Below are 17549 nucleotides of genomic sequence, written 5' to 3'. Positions count from 1 at the left end.
AGACGGCATCACAGTATGGTGAGGGGTGTAACATTTCCGTCACACGCTTGAGGAATTCGTCCAATCACAACGCACTGGATAGCTGGCCAATCAGAGCACACCTCGCTTTTCAGACCGATGAGCTTTGTAAAAATCGACGCGTTTCAGAAAGGCGGGGCATAGAGGAGAAACAATAATGTACAGTATGTGGAAAATAATGTGTTTTTTTAACCTTAAACCGCATAATCACATTGCATTACACCAAATACACAAAATAATGTTCTTTTTAGCAACATCATATAACCCCTTTAAACCTGTTAATTAACAGTTAATTTGAAAAAAAAAAAAATTAACTGTTAAAAAAAAGTTAATTATACAGTTAATTAACATAAACTGTACACACACAAAAAAGGTGAAGATAAATTATATCCATATCATTTGAAATTTCTATACCCTTATAGGACTGAATAATATTCATGCTTAAGAGACAAAAATGACTGTGAATTAAAACTGCAATATGTGTGTTATTTTGCATTATAAAGCGGATCAAAGTTTTCACAAATTATTGACCATAACTAACCAATGATGCACAGGCCTTCTTGTGCCCTGGTAATGCCCACGTTAACTTGGTGTGGGTCCATGATGAATCCAAGTTGTTTCATAATCCAGGATTTGGTTGGTTGTTTTTCTATTTCAGATTCGGGACAAGAGCGCACAGTTGATATGATGACATATTTCCATTCACTTCCTGTGGCCAAAGAAACAAATGAGAAAAGGTCAGAAATAATAAGCTGTATTGACATGTCAATACAGTCAAAACATTCAACTAACTTGGAAAGTACGAATGCCTTGAATGTCCTTAGTTGTGTCTTAAAAAAACATAAAACCATGGAATTCCTTTATATGTTCATACATGCATTTTTCTAATTTCTAAAAGAGAGCTAAATAATGGTTAGTTTTAATGTACTGCCATGGGTTCCATTAGTAGACTCACTGATGTGAAATGGCATTTGTAAAAATGTTTTTACCTTGACTCCTCATGATGGTGTTGACTGTGATATCACGTATACCCTTATCAAACAGGAGCTCATTAATACTTGCCACTTGAGCATTGTATGGTGTGAGAATGGCAATGTCCTTTGTGTTTATCCCAGCCTCAGTCAAAAGAATGGCAATCCGCACCTGTAGGAAGTTTATTACAATTATTTATCACATAAAATAATAATAATAATAATAATAATAATAACAACAATAACAATAATAATAATAATAATAATAATAATATACAATGACTTTTTTTCTAGCTCGTGAAGACGGCGCGGTCACGTGATACCTCTTACTTTCGATTCATGTAACAATTAATATACATTTCTTAAATTAAACGGTACTTTCTATTATATAAACATCTCCAATAACTTCCATTCGTGACAAAAACGTATTGAAATTTGAATGTTACGAAAGAGAGCGCGCTGCTGGGAGGAGTCTTACGTCTCCTAGGAAACTTAACTGCCAACATTTGCCGCCCAGCGTCATTGACCGATGAGAAGCTGGAAGGAGAGCGTAAATCTAACACTCTCTGTATCAGATGGGGTTATTTGGTAAGTAAGTTTATTAATATCAATGTTTTGAGAAAATAACATAATTTACACAGTATTTGTTCCATTATTTGCCGCAAATGTTAAAGATGAATAACCTTGGTGTCAGGTTAAAATGACTATTTTCCCTCTTAGACCGTTTTGTAGTCAGTGAGCGTTCCGAATCGCAAGATGGCGCCAATTAGCTTTTCTAGCTCGTTTTGTCATGAAAATGTAGAAACCGTGGAGTGAAAGACAAGTAATAGCAGCAGCATGTGAAATATCCACATTAGTGATCATCAGGAGCGCTTCTATGGTGCATATTTGGGGCTTAGCAGACCTTTATGGATGTATATGGATAATAGATGCATCCTTCAATTAAATATCGGAATAATATGCTATGTGTGCAGGAGTTTTGTGTGTAACATAATAGGCTATACATTTTAATTTACACTATAGCCCAAAAATACATTTTAATTCATCTACTAAAGTGCTCTTACCACTTCTTTTGCCTCTTCCACGTTTGCCTTTGAATTTTCATTCCCCCGTTCAGTCCGGACCACCAGACTTTTCTCCTTTCCTTCAACATGACCAAAGACAATGCATGTTTTCCTTGATTTACTTAGGAAGAGACTTGGTTTGGGTGATGTTCCAGTTTTTAACTTTCCTTTATAGAACTCCTTAGATGGAAATGCACAAATGTCTTCTTGCTGTAAGAGACAAGATATTTAAGAATTTTTAATTTTAATTAATTTTAACTATAAAAATAGAACTACTGCGGTTTAATTGTTTAGATCATTGTTTTATTTTACTGGATAATAAATACTACTGCTGATTGAAAATTATACGTTTACATAAAAAAAAAAAAAAAACAGAGCTGCCATGATCTAAAGAACAGTAAAAAGAACAGTAACTGACATAAATGTTTAGAAACAAATACAGTAGTAAAGCTATAGTGTGATAATTTAATACCATTCTGTACTGAGTGTCAAGCAAGAGTGCTTTCTCCATGTAACGTTCAAAAAGAGATTTGCTCATTCCCAATCGCTCCACCACATCACAGTGGATTACAGGTTGCAGCTGCATATGATCGCCCAGAAGAACAATCTACAACATGAAATTAGTAGGATAAGAACCTACAAGTAGATTCAGCAGTAATGCAAGTTGTGGTCAATGCAATTATAATTTAAATAGAACACTTTTTGGTTTACCTATAATGATGTGAATGTTAAGCTACAGCCTCCAGTAACCTTTAATATGTGTTAAACAATCAATCCATGCTGCTACTGTCCAGGTTTAAGTGTTTGTCTGAAACGAAAAGTGTTTTGGAATCGTACAGTACCTGCTCAGGCTTATGAGCCACTAGTGGAATAAAGGCTTCAGGTTCAGTTGCCATGGCACATTCATCAATGATGATCTGTTTGAAGTCGAGGGCATCAGCTAAGGCAGGATGTGAGGCTGCTGTGCAAGTGCACAAGATGACATCATGCCGCAGTAATTCATGTTTTCGAGCCTTTTGGAGGGTTTCTCTGTAGCTTTAAAACAACAACAACAAAAAAATTGTTTTGCAACTTTTGTGAACTTTAAATTAGCTTTTCATTTCTATGAAATTGTGTCCAAACAATACTTACAATTTCTTTTCTTCTTTAGTGAGTTCATCTCCTCTTCCAATTTTCAGATCAAAAGCGAGTATTTGTGTGGAGAATGGGTTGCCATCTTTTCGAATCAGGTGGTGAAGTGCAATGGAGCTAATAAAATGACAGCAATACATGTCATGCATACACACTACATTCGTAGTTAGTATCTACACTAAAATAAGTGATAGATGGACAGTATTTGGCAAATACCTAAGCTCTGTGTTGGGTTTTTCGCCTCTTTTTGAATTGCGTGACTGCTTCAGATTGCAGCCTGGGTAAGGAAATTCCAACATCTCCATCTGATTACTGTAGACTCTGAGAGGTCTAAGTTGATTTCGAAGTTTTAGGAGATGACCTGCAACACATTTGTTAAAGTGCAGTAATGTTGGTAATGTGATGCTATTTAAATCTGAATTGTGTAACTGCTGCGTTACAAGTGGCACATAACTAAATGTCATACTGAAGACAATCACTGGCTATATGGAATAGCATACTAGATACTACCACATTCTTACTAATTCTGCAATATTTACTGTGCATATTAAATGTAAAATTCCTGAATAATATCTGAATAATCTACTACTTTTGCCAAAAAATTATGGACTATATAATATAAGTAAAACACAGAATATTATTATGACAGGTGCCATTTACTGAATTAAACATGCAATTGTGATAAGGTTATGTGACAACAATGTAGCACACGTCAAAAAATTTTTTGTTGTGTAATGCATTGTTTTCACTTGTTTTCTAAAAACAAAACAAAACTAAATATTAGGCAAGCATTGTCACGGTGTGCCTACTGTGAGGAGCGAGGAACGAGGAGAATGCAGGAGAATCCAGTATTATCACAGACTTTATTTTACACCAAAAGAATCACACGTAGGACACGGGGATCAACGTACATTCAATACCGGACCAGGAACTAAAAACAGGAAATGCTTTAAATACACAAGACATGACGAGGGGATGACAAGAAAAACCTGGGAGCAATAACATAATTGCACATGAGGGAAAACTGGGTCATGGAACTAGGGAGCCATGGCGGAGCAGGCAGACTAGGAAGCCATGGTGGAGCAGGCAGACTAGGAGGCCATGGTGGAGCAGACAGACTAGGAAGCCATGGCGGAGCAGGCAGACTAGGAGGCCATGGTGGAGCAGACAGACGAGGAGGCCATGGCGGAGCAGGCAGACTAGGAGGCCATGGCGGAGCAGGCAGACTAGGAGGCCATGATGGAGCAGGCAGACTAGGAAGCCATGGTGGAGCAGGCAGACTAGGAGGCCATGGCGGAACAGGGAGCTTGGGGAGCCATGGCGAAGCAGACAGTTCAGGAGTTCCTCGGCACTCGGCCCGGCCTCCACAGATGGACCCCTACTAAACCCCCCCCCCAAAAAAAAATCCTTGGGGAGAATGTCGGTTTCAGACACCCTCCGTAGGCTTAACTTGGGAACTGTGTCCCTCACTGGGCTTGACTTGGGGACTGGAGCCCTCCTTGGGCTGGACGTGGGAACTGGAGCCCTTTCTGGGCTAAACTCGGGGACTGGAGCCCTCTCTGGGCTAAACTCGGGGACTGGAGCCCTCTCTGGGCTAAACTCGGGGACTGGAGCCCTCTCTGGGCTAAACTCGGGGACTGGAGCCCTCTCTGGGCTAAACTCGGGGACTGGAGCCCTCTCTGGGCTAAACTCGGGGACTGGAGCCCTCTCTGGGCTAAACTCGGGGACTGGAGCCCTCTCTGGGCTAAACTCGGGGACTGGAGCCCTCTCTGGGCTAAACTCGGGGACTGGAGCCGACACTGGAGCGAGCTCTGGAGCTAAGATGAGGGCGAAGAACAGTCTTTTTCTCCTCATCCTCCTCCTTTGGTTAGAGGTGAACGGCGCGACCGGTGGGCTTGACTTCGGAATGGCCGACAGGCTGGAGAGAGCCGTGGCTGGCGGGCTTGACTTCGGAGCGGCCAGCAGACTTGGGAATGCCGCGGCCGGCGGGCTTGACATCGGCGCGGCCGGCAGGCTTGTCTGCTGAGCGGCCAGTGGGCTGGTTCTGGCTCGGGGCCGGACGCTTTCCAGACACCGGAGGATCCCTTCCCTCCAGCTTAGTCCCGTGGTATCTGGGAGGTCCACGGGGCGATGGTAATTGGCCCCGTGCCAGAACAAGGAATTGATGGTGGCATCATCTAAAGCCGTTGCCACGGCGAGCCCGCAGAACTCCCAGGCATACTCGACGAAGGGGAGATCTCTATGGGCTAGTGCAATGAAGCGTGCCGCGATCTCCATAATCGCGGGGGGAGCAAATAAAAACAAAAACACTTTCAAAAACGGAAAAAAAACTTGGGGAGAAAAGGCACCGCTCACTTTATGTTCGGGTCCGGTATTCTGTCACGGTGTGTCTACTGTGAGGAGCGAGGAACAAGGAGCGAGGAACGAGGAGACCGCAGGAGAATCCAGAATTATCACAGACTTTATTTTACACCAAAGGAATCACACGTAGGACATGGGGATCGACGTACATTCAATACCGGACCAGGAACTAAAAACAGGAAACGCTTTAAATACACAAGACATGACGAGGGGATGACAAGAAACTCCTGGGAGCAATAACATAATTGCATATGAGGGAAAACTGGGTCATGGAAAGCGCGAGGGGGAGGAAAACACGGAACACAGGACTGACAAGTATTCCATTCTTAAAGTGCAAAGCAAAAATAAATAAACAGCAAATTTACCTGCTACGACATCAACAGATTTATTTGAAGGCCCAGAGTAAAGAACAGCTCTTGTCTTCTGTGAATTGGAGGCAGGACGTTTTTGAATATTCTTGAACAACCAGTACACAATATGGACACCAACAACAGTTTTTCCTGTGCCTGTGAAAATGCACAACACTCATTTAAAATGAAAGGACTGAAAATCAAGCACAATGGCCTTATTGATACCAAAAAAGTCTGAAAATATCTCTCACCTGGTGGGCCTTGGATAAGAGTGAATGGGTTGGCCAGTGCCTCTCTTATAGCTTTACACTGACTGTTGTTTAGATGGGAAAACCCAGAAGGAAGATAATTGTCAATCTCAAACCTGGCTGGCATCTGGCTCGAAAATTTTGTTCCTTTGAGGAGATTTAGTTTAGATTTAGTTAAACTACATTTGAAGAGATCATTTTGAAAAACATGGCTAGGAAATCACTAGTTCTGACAGTCTGAAATACAGAAATGCAAGATGTTATAAGGAGGCAGTCAGTCTTTAGTACCTCCTTCAGAGTTGATTCTTCCACCAATGGCTATAGTTTTCACAAGCTGGTTAGCTTTTGTGAGACTACTAATTGCATTTTCTTTGCGTCTGCAAAAGAAATAAAACAAACTCATAATTAATAAAGGATACATATTTACAGTACACATTTAGGGTGCTATAGTATCTAGAATTTGTAGTCTTACACATCTGGCAGAAGCTTTGGAATCAGCTCCAGAGTAAATCTTGTCCTCTCACCAAATATCGCTTCTGGAATTTTTGTCATGGGCATGTCGTTAATCTCAAAATCAATTTGCAAATTCTTCAGTTCTTTGGATCCTGTTTCTTTAACTTTTGTAATTATGCCATGGGCCATCCAAGTGATAGAGGAAATATCCATGAGAGCTGTGCACTGAGAGGGACTACTCTGACTTTGATGAAGCTTAGTTCGAATGCAGAGGACACTGTTCTTAAGGTCACATTCAATGGACCACTGAGATTTTTTGTCAAGTGGGAGAAGAAAGTAACCTTGAAGCTTCTTTTCACTAGAGTTTTCCCATTTCAGGGCTGCATCTTCAATAAGAATGCTCTCATTTTCAGCAACAGCATTGGAGGCTGACTCCATTTCACACATGGGTTTCCATATTCCCTGATAATCCATGTATGTCTTGTATGAATTCCTGGATGAGTGGAATGCATATTTTGAAAAACACTTGATTGGATCTCTCACATGCTCCAAACAAATCTCAAATTTTGGATGCACAACAAACAGCTGAATTGCTGGTGTCATTAGTCCTCGTACCGTGGCTGTACCTAGCTGTACTTCGACTGCCTCACCTGGCTTTATTCTCATCGACAGTTCGGCATAATGCTCAGCATGCATGGGATCAGATTTTTCTGAACTTTTAGCATTTCTCAGTCTTTCATTGAATTGTCTTGCATGGATTCTTGAGCTGACGTCAAGCTCCTCAATCAGGGGAAAAAATCTGTCCCAATTTTCCTCTCTAAGAGCAGCTGTTAGGCATTTCCAGGTCTTTGTAGAGACATAGGCCATGACTGAGTTTGGATTTTGTTGTTTCACTTCAGCAAGGATGTGAGGATTGGAAAATGAATATATCCTTCGCACCCATTTCAAGATCATGCAGTTGTTTGCTTCATCAAACTCTGGTTGATCTGCCAACTGAAGATCCCTGTACATAATGTCTAAGTTTTCTGATATTGAGGTTCTGTTAAGTGGGAAGGATAATCTGAAGTTTGTCCCTGATGCATTGAGTTCCACAATGTAGGCCACCTTCCTTTCGCTTTGGGTCGACAGTTGTAATGCAAAACGTAGAGCATTAGATTTCCTCTCATATGCTGACTGTTGGTCGTTTTTCCTGGAAAATTCCATACAAGACAGGTCAATGTCATGAGCTGTGTACCTAACATTTGTCTTGCCAATCACAGAATGAAGAAGACGCTGCACAATGACATCTGTATATCGGCGGATTGGAGATGACGCCCATGTATAGCTGTCAAGATCTAAATCATAGTGCCCAATTCTTGAGACATGTGTTGAGTTTGAGCGCAGAATACATGATTTGTGAAACAGTCTCCTAAATGCAACAGCAAAAGGGAGAAGTTGGGGGTGAATCTCATCAGTTGCAATAAAGTCAATTATTTTGTAGATATTTTCCTGCTCTGCTGCTGTCTTCAGGCATCTCAAAACAGATTTTAATATGGGGAAGGTTTCAGAATCAGAAATGCAAGCCTGAGGGTTTGTCATGGCTCTGCGGTGGATCAAACCTTGGTTATTCAGTTCATGAGACACACACTCATGAACTTGACTGGAGAAGTGAACAGAAAGTGGAATCAAGGAGGCATTTTTGTCAAAAAGGTCAGTAAGCTTTTCACTGTTTGGCCTGTCCTGGCACCTCACTGGAGTTATGCTCCTTGTTGTTTCATCAAGCAGAAGACGTTCAGCAGCCATGTGATTAAACATGATCATAATCTCTTCCACCATTAGGTGAGATTGTCTTCTTCCCAGAGTCACGTCTTCATCTGGCTGTTTGTAGTAGCAGTCGTCCTGTTTTCTCAATCTCCTGTGGACCTCAGCAAAGGTCCATGCTTTCACAAGGCAGATTTCAAGCTGGTCAGAATTCTGATGATTTTCAATGATGTCCTCAGCTTCATCATAGGAAAATTTCTTCTTGGAGCGAATGACAGACTTCCAAAATGAACTTTCCTTTATGCAGTGTGTCTTAGTATCTACTTGAATTATCAAGGAGATGGCTCGTCTGTCTTGGTTAGGGATTAAACTGAAGAAATTGGTACTCAGTTCTTTAGGGAACATGTGTATTGGCTCCTTCCCACTGGGATAGAATGTAGTACACAGCTGTCTTGCATATTTGTCCAGTTCACTGTCTTTAGCCACAAAACTTGCAACATCAGAAATGTGAACTCCTATTTCATAGCATTCACCTAAATCCCGTACACTGATTGCATCATCAAGGTCTTGTGAATCAGCAGCATCAATGGTGAATGTTGGGAGCATGCGAAAATCTCTTCGTCCTTTATTAAATGAATTGAGACCTTGAATGTCTTGCATCTGACTTCTCAAAGATGACGAAAATGTTCTCCTCAACTGGTACTCTATGTTGAGTATATTCAGTCCATTATCTAAAGTTGTGATTTTGGGAAACACTTCCACAACTGTCCCCAAGGGGATTCTGCCAGTCTTTCTCCACATAAGGACTCTGACAATGAAGATATATTTTCTACGTACTTCTTCATTTATTTTGATGAAACGCTTTACTTTGCGGTTCTCTGGATTTCTTACAGCAACGTGGTCTGGTTTGTCCTTTGAAAATGGTGTGAAAATTTTGGTGATGCATTTGTTGATAGGCGTCATCACCTGATTGTCATATCTTTCAATGGTGCAGACAAATTCTTTGACAGTATCCGCACTTTCAAGGATGCTGATCACTCTTCCCATGGGAGGATTTGATGTCTCACTCAGGATCTCCACTGTTACCTTGTCTCCAGGGAATGCCTGTCCAATATTTTTTCTACCCTTGATATCGATTCTCAGAGTGGGCTCATTAAGTGGTCTTGCATAGCCACGGTCATAATACTCTATGACCAGCTCACAGTGTTTGCGTATGATAGAGTTAGTCAACAGTTGCTCTTCTTCTACTTCTGCAATTTGGTTGCTAACACTACTAACAAATTGCTCATGTTGAAAAACTGGAAACAAGCCCTCCTCTGTCAATGGAACGTTGATGTCTTTGCTCTCATCAAGAAGCTCTTGAAGTATTGGGTCTTCTGTGTCTGGTATTTCAGATGTAGTTGATTCACTATCGCTGCTCTCTTCATCCTCACTTCTGCAGAGCTCAGATATCTCAAGGAGATCTTGTTTCAAAGAATCCAAGGTAAAGTTATGGGCACTTCCCTTGTTGACGCAATCCTCTATGTACGATCTCCATAGTCTCCAGCATGTACCGAACTGTTGGCAAGAAAGTGCAGCTACATCTCCAACAACAAATATTTGAGACTGGGCTCTTGTCATAACTGTGTTCAGCACTCGTGTGTCATTGAAAAATTCAAGACAGGTCCGGTCCATCTCCAATAAGCTGTCCTTGGTGTGCACAGTGGAAATCACTATTACTCTGAACTGTTTTCCTGCAAAATATAGGGAAAGGCAGTATGCTCTGTAAATCACATGCATTAATACTAGTGTGTTTAAACATAATCATGGCATAGTATTACATTTGAGTAATGAATCATCTTTACCTTGCACATTTTCGGCATTCTCCACAGTGAAACGTGGCAGTCCAAGCTGACGCAGTCTTTGCCTTATCTCAAACACCTGAAACACAAAACAGGCAAAAGCATCTGGTATAAACACTGACATAAATTTTATACAATAGCAGAATGCCATTATTTAAAGCAAATTAAGTTGGTAACAAAAATAGGTTTGATACCTGTCTGCCTTGAGAAAGTACACAGATTGATTCCGGATCTTTACCATCCCACTCCTGAGGCCATTGCTCCAATATATATTGCACAATGTCAACGACACTTAGAACTTGTGCTGGATTGAACCAGGACATGCTTGTTGGGTCCAAACAGCATTCTCCTCTTACATGATGGAACTGCAAGGCGTGTTGGTGTGGATGAGGAGGCACACCTCCACTAGCCTTGATCACATCACTCTTTCCCACATAAAAATGTGTTGATACAAAATCCACAATGTCCTTTGTGGAACGGTAGTTTTCATTGAAAATGATTCGGCTTTGTTTGGCGCCATCACTGTTTTCAGCTTGATAGTAATAGAAGAGGCGATTGAGCAGAGTATGTTCTGAGCATTTGTCTTGTTTCACAGAGAAGAGCTTGGGTCCCATCTGCATGTGGTCTCCTGCTAAAACAACACGTGTATTTTTACCTGCTAAGCCCAGTGCCATGAGAGCCTCACACTCCAACATCTGAGAAGCTTCATCAATCAGAATGTGGCTGAAGTAGTTTTCAGTGAGCTTCATGTCATGGAAGAAACGAGCCACAGCAGTTGTTGTTATGATGATTCTTGTGGAATCTAAAACAGCTTTATCAGGAAACTCAAACTGATTGCTATCTCTGGATAAATGGCAGTACTGTAGTGTGATGGTATCAGTAGATCTGGGATTGCTTTCCTTTGCCTTGATTCTCAAAGGTTTGGCTTCGTGATGAACAGCTGCATATTCATGAAAATGACCTTTTACATAGAGATCAGCAGAACTGTATCAAGAAAAAAGAGAAATAACTGTAGTTTACAATGACTGCATTAAACAATTAAATTTGCAGACACACTCGTTCCAAAATGACGGTGCCTTCAAGGTATGCATTTTATCAGTTTACGCATTCCCTGGGAATCAATTCCGTGACCTGGCCGTTGCTTGCACCTTGCTCTACTGTTTGAGCTAGAAGAATGCAATTAAAAAAATTTATATAAATAGGCCATTTCCCTGTTGAAAAGACTGTGCTGTGTTTTGGATGTTGGTGTGCCAGTGTTGCCACAAGACTTTTTAACTGTGCTAGGCCAGAAACAAACAAGCACTAACCAGCATGGAAATTCATATTATTCTGAGCTGAAGGATGACCTACTCCTGTGGAATACTTTGAAGTGCCACTGAATTCACTCTTTGCTAGGAGTTTGATTGACATGCGATCTGACCAATCATAATGCTGAATCCACCATTATGTCCGACAAACAAATCAGACAGGAGTGTTAGTAGATTAATGTAGGTGGACATTCATGTTTATTTCATGCTATAACTAGTAGTAAAGTGTGCTTGGTGCTTCAACAGAGGCGCTACAGTGATCTGTCATGACACATTAGAGAGCCACAAAATGGTAGGCTATAGTTTGAATTTCTTAAAAAAAAAGACAACATTTGAATGCTGAGACTTTGTTTCATACCAAATGTAACCTGTCTTGTTTTTCAGTACGTTGTCAGTGTCTTCTTTGCTCTGCAATATATTTTTCACTGCGTAAGAACATGATGTGTGACGTGAGAGTGCCATGGCTAGTTGGATGTAGTAACAGTAACTAAGGGGGACGGGTCTTTTTGAAGGGTCAATTGTGATTCCTTACCTGTTTGTGTGTGTGCAAATCAGGATTTTGTTCTGTGGTTGCTGCACAAGAGCCTGGATCATCTTGGCAAGGGTTCGAGTTTTCCCTGTTCCAAAAGGTCCATAAATCAACAAAGGTGGGATGCTGCATCTGTTGTCTGTTACACCCAGAACAAAGTTCATTGCTGCTTGCTGCTTTTCATTTAACTCTCCTGTATCTGACTGGGAAGAAATACAGAACTTGCTGTTTTTCAGATTAGGCAAGACTTTGTCTAAGTTGGGGAGATCATCAATGGCCTTGTGCATCTCACAGAACCAGAGACGATTTAGTTGGAACTGGACTTCCATCTCACACTGCTGTCCATTCTGCAGGTTCAAATCAGTGCAGCATTGTTTGGAAAGCTGCAAAAGTAATTGTGTCTCTGTGGCAGCGTCTTTCAGAAATTCAGCCTCATAAATAGGTCCAAGATATTCGTTGTTTTTCACAACATGAACAAGAGATCTGATTGTGTGTCTTTTCACTATGAAACCTTGAGGAGCATCAGGAGTGAGTGTGTGAGACAGAGGCACAGCAGCAAGAAGTGTCCCGGGATAAGCACATTTTAAACCAAACCTGTCATCAGACAGGCAATTTTGCAACTGCGCAGTCCCTCGTAGATTCAGCCTGGAAATATTTTGGGATAGGGAGAGAACATTAGAATTGTTATCAATTGTCAAGTATTGGATTTACACCTATGAAATATATTCATGTATATACCTGGTAAGCAGTTCACCTTCGACCTTTTGCTCCTGATATAAAAAATTGTGCATGCTGTGTTTGTAGTTGTCACGGTTAATCACACTGTTCATCTCATCTATCATGATGAGCTTGTATCTGTTTATCAGCTCTCTCTCTGCCTCTTCTCTTTCAACAAAAGGAATGATTTCCAGGCTTTCCTCATTCCAGGGCTCAAGATTCCTAGCAGACTCTTGTTTTTCTAGCAGAATCTCAGGTGCTGGGGTCGTGACTGATGTTCCCTTACACTCATCCTCTCCAACTCTGACCTTGATTTTTTGTCGTAGTACGGGTCTCGTGTTGAAGTCAAACACTACCCACTGCTCATACAAGCCTGGATGGTCAGATTTGAAGAACACTGGGATTTCATACTCTGCAGAAACAAATCATAATTTAGGTGAAAGTAATTTGTGAGCTTGGCAGTTGAACAATTAATAAGTATTAGTAAAAGCATGTCATAAGGTTTCTTTAAAGGTTTTGTAAGAAATAGTTAATCTTTACCGGTTTGGTTCTTTTTAAACCAAGCACTAGTGGAATATGTCCGTTCCTCATGGGGGTCTTTACTGAGGCTGAATGTCGCCCCCAGCTCCCTTCTGAGTAAAGCAATAACTTCTAGAGGTTCCTGGAGGGATTTAAGTCAGTTTGGAAATGCAGATCAATGTCATTTGCAGAGGCTATCTGACACACTGACACACACTTTCAGCTGTCTGAAAATGTTACATAGGTGCTCGGCAGATTACAGATCTAAAAAAACTGGATTATGTATTATACATTTATTGTACCATATACAGTTGGTAATAAAAACTGACTAAAAAGTTTGACAAGAGCTCGTTAACTTTTGCAATGATGGCTTGAATCTTTTTTTATGTCACTTTGGGACTTAAGAGTAAATTACTTTCATCGTTTAACTGATCAAGAAGTATAAACCACTGCTGAGTGGAACCCCATAATTCTTAAAACTAAGAGCAAATTTAGTAGTATTATCAGTAACTAGTACTACAATATTGTAACTAAACCAACTCTGTCATCATAACTATTTTTACTATTTTGGAAATTTAAGACAAACGTTTGTATATGTGTTAAATACAAACCTTAGAAATAATGATAAAATTCCATGTACATTGAATTCCCTTTTTCCTTACATACACACTGTCTATATCTGTGTCACAGCTGATAGAAACATCAGGAAGGGTGTCGCTGACCTGCAGGAATATTGATTCAATCACTGTTTAAGATATTGTAAAAAGCAATTTAAAAAATCCACAATTATATTCAAGCTTTGGTTGTAAATATATAATAAAAAAATTGCATAAGCCAATAAAATGTATTTGTTAGCATATATAACACAAGGTCTGGCAACATTTGGGATACTGTCCAAGAGCGTTACTCACTAATGACATTATACATTGTTCATTACTGAACGGCCCACTTACAATAATTTTCTTGTCGTTGCTGTGTCTGTATTCCTCCAAAAGCTTGTCCTGATAGGACAGTAGACCCATCTCGGCTGCATCTCTGGCTCTTTTTCGTGAAGCCTTGATTCTTTTTTGCCATTCACGAAGTTCCTCTTGACTGTGCGCCTTTGTGCAGTTATCACCATACTCGCATATTAGGGATCTATGGAAGAAGGTTTTATAGGCTGCTTTATCTTACTTTGACACAAGCAAACATCTAATGGCATGTCACACTTCATATAAATACCTTCCACACAATTTCAGGTCCTTGTATGTTGGTGGCGGATCACGGTACTTCCAAGTCTGATAGGTCTCATCAAAGATCAGTCTCCTGTGCTTCACAGTGAAACAGTGGTTCATCAGTTTCTCAGCTTTCGGGAAGTGGACTTGACATAATGTGCAGGCAAACTGCCCTCCTTTCCTTCGAGACTTTGACTGTGGTGTCCTTTGATTTTGTTTTGTCATATTCACAATCTTAGGAATTGTCAGTTTTTCATGCTTCATGACGTTCCATATTGCTGCTTCCTCTGAGCTCCTAGCAAAGGTACATCTACTTCCATGCTGCTTGCATCCAGTTTCTTTAGTGTAGTACTGACAAACAACATACTTGCCAGGTCTGGGACGGCCTGGCCGGTGGGCAACAGGCCTCCACACTGAATTTTTACGTTTCCGCTTGATCAGCAAGATGTCTTCGGAACAGTCATGGATGACCTGGTTAAGTGAGTATGAAATCTCATTGTGTTTTTTACAGCATTTATTACATCTGACACACAGACTGAACCTCGTTTTTAACGTTTGAAGAAAATTATGATTTCCTGCAAGAGCCATGATTTAGAATACATGAAAGCCCTGTGAAAAGAAATAATTTGCAATTAGAATAAGATTTCACAACGTCCATTTACAACTTATTTTTTTTGTTATTGTAATTATGCATTCTAATTTTGATCAGTTAACATTTTCAGCCTTCAGACTTAATGAACATTAGCTGTAAGAAACATATCTTTACATACAGTAATTCACGTTTTTTATAAAAGGCATGGTAATTAAAAAATTATCAGCCTGCCAACACAACTTTTACATTTAGATGAATATAAATGCAAAAACAAATACTATGTAAGTGCTGTTATGACACAATAAGCACAATCACACAACTACTTATCTGTATTTGACATAAACTGCTGATTAAAGTTAACACCTTATAACAATAACTTCATGACACCGTCTCTTAAAGCAGCACTATGTAACTTTTGGCGCTCTAGCGGTTAATAAACAGAACTGCACACATCCTGCGGAAGAACATTCCAACCGGAGCTACTTCTCTAAGTTTATGTCTATGGCGATTCACGCAGGTATGTGTTACTCCGCAGCGGTGACGACCCGACCAGGCTACAATAGTCCAAATATAAGTACTTATTATAAGTGTACCGTAGTGATTCGGAATAAGACAAAAACGCGGTTTGGAAGATGAATTCATGATGTACTCGCTCATTATATACATTTCGCAAATTTTGAACACAGAAAAAGTTACATAGTGCTGCTTTAAGGAACAGTTCACCCAAATGAGATTAAGAAATGATTTATTCACTCAGTCATGCTGGGTAACACAAAAGGGGATGTTTATCAGAAATAGAGACTTGGTCTCTATCCACCTTTTACTGTATGGAAAAAATAAGCAATTAAAGTAAATGATGACTGAAACTACAAGCTTTTGTATTCCACAGATAATAATTTAAACATTTCCATAGCTTCATGAATTATTTTCCATTAAATAATATACTGTACACAAATGAATCTGGCAACATGAATTAGTAATGCATAGCATCATCCTACCTTCATATTTTCTTTCTCATCCCAAAAGTTTAGTAATATGTCACAATCTTCCTGTAACACTGGATGATTCAGCCACTCTGCATCAAGATGTGTTTAAACAATTTATAGAGATGTTGCTGAGCGATGCTGGATAAGTCACTCCCTTCCTAATTAAAGAATAACTTTTCTTTTCCAGCACAGTGCGCTTGTACTGAACAGTGCAAACACAGTTTTAGCTTTCAGTTTCAATACTGATGAAAACCACAGGAAGCAAACAGACAGAGCTTAAAGGGACTGTTCACCCCAAAATGAAAATTCTGTCATCATTTACTCACCCTCATGTCGTTTGCCAGTTGGTTTGCCAGTTGGTGGTTGCCATTGACTTCCATAGTATTTTTTTTCTTCCTACTATTGAAGTCAATGGCAACCACCAACTGTTTGATTACCAGCAATCTTCAAAATATCTTCTTTTGTGTTCAACATAAGAAAGCAACTCATACAGGTTTGGAACGACAAGAGGGTGAGTAAATAATGACAGAATTTTCATTTTTGGGTGAACTATCCCTTTAAGCCTGCCCTTTTATCTACAAACTGACAAGCAAGTCTTAATGTAAGTTGTTTCCTATTAGACTTTTTAAAAGGATACTCAGAGATACAAAACTAGGACATTACAAAATTTTATTACTATTATACTTACTAATAATCCTTACAACCAAATAAAAAAAAATTTTTATTCAAAAACTTCCCCTGCATAGAACTGTAAAGTAAGACTTCAGGTTATCGCACATGATTTTATATGTGGAAAATAAACATGCCTGAAGTGACTATAGACTGGAATGGTACACAAATGATTAAACAAATCAGGTCAATAAAACTGCTTTAATGGTACCTTGAGGACTGACATCATGTGTATTTGAAGTGTTAATAATTATTCATCTACCGCCTGTCCACTCCCTTTCAGTGCCATACTATTTTCAGATCCGCCTACCTACAAGAACCCAGGAGATACACACACACAAAACAAATGTTTTTGCTGCAATGTGTCCTTAGCTTGTCTAGCTTTTCTAAACAAACAAAACAGCTTAAGTTTCATTTATCTGTAATTTCTGTCACACTTTGGCCAGTGTTCGCCTTAGACACACAATGACACGAATGCAAACACATCCATTTTACTGAGCTTTTATGATTGTTTTAGTAATTGAGAGTATAATCTTATCAATAGCAATACTAGTGGTTTAGAAACTATATTCAGAAACTACTGGGTCAAGAATTTCCATATTCAATACCTAATTAGACACTTAGTCATAGACAATCAAAAAACTTGCAAGAGACAGAAACTTCACAGATACTTAGGAGATACTAAATTGCTTTTGAGGGTGATAAACAACAGCAAATAATGTTAATCTAAAAAAGCCTGATGTGCTGTCAACATAAATAATCTCTTGGATGCCTTCTTAGTTTCCCTCAGTTGCAAAAATGATAGACACCTTATTACGAACTTGTGCTTTAATCTTATT

At 39.8% G+C, this 17549-nt stretch overlaps 1 protein-coding gene across 1 annotated transcript in view; it reads right to left on the bottom strand.

The window, feature by feature from the left end:
• LOC107758192 (helicase with zinc finger domain 2-like) overlaps positions 1-16186 on the bottom strand; it is an 18103-nt gene extending 1917 nt beyond the window's left edge. The window contains exons 1-20 of the mRNA XM_016575865.1: positions 16054-16186; positions 14471-15072; positions 14203-14386; positions 13861-13971; positions 13271-13391; positions 12752-13142; positions 12017-12658; positions 10372-11161; positions 10181-10256; positions 6616-10069; positions 6432-6520; positions 6147-6290; positions 5911-6051; positions 3401-3545; positions 3185-3301; positions 2896-3088; positions 2526-2660; positions 2054-2263; positions 1008-1161; positions 560-727 (exon numbers count right to left, since the gene is read on the bottom strand). Of these exons, the coding sequence (XP_016431351.1) occupies positions 560-727; positions 1008-1161; positions 2054-2263; positions 2526-2660; positions 2896-3088; positions 3185-3301; positions 3401-3545; positions 5911-6051; positions 6147-6290; positions 6432-6520; positions 6616-10069; positions 10181-10256; positions 10372-11161; positions 12017-12658; positions 12752-13142; positions 13271-13391; positions 13861-13971; positions 14203-14386; positions 14471-15051 (7846 nt within the window). The 5' untranslated portion in view covers positions 15052-15072; positions 16054-16186. The remainder of the gene's footprint in view (positions 1-559; positions 728-1007; positions 1162-2053; positions 2264-2525; positions 2661-2895; positions 3089-3184; positions 3302-3400; positions 3546-5910; positions 6052-6146; positions 6291-6431; positions 6521-6615; positions 10070-10180; positions 10257-10371; positions 11162-12016; positions 12659-12751; positions 13143-13270; positions 13392-13860; positions 13972-14202; positions 14387-14470; positions 15073-16053) is intronic.
• Between the last annotated feature and the right edge of the window lie 1363 nt (positions 16187-17549).

The sequence above is a fragment of the Sinocyclocheilus rhinocerous genome, unplaced genomic scaffold (assembly GCF_001515625.1).
Source record: "Sinocyclocheilus rhinocerous isolate Xijiao unplaced genomic scaffold, SAMN03320098_v1.1 scaffold203, whole genome shotgun sequence".
NCBI classification, from domain to species: domain Eukaryota; kingdom Metazoa; phylum Chordata; class Actinopteri; order Cypriniformes; family Cyprinidae; genus Sinocyclocheilus; species Sinocyclocheilus rhinocerous.
The sequence above is the reverse complement of the archived record's forward strand: the minus strand, read 5'-3'. Positions and strand labels throughout refer to the sequence as shown.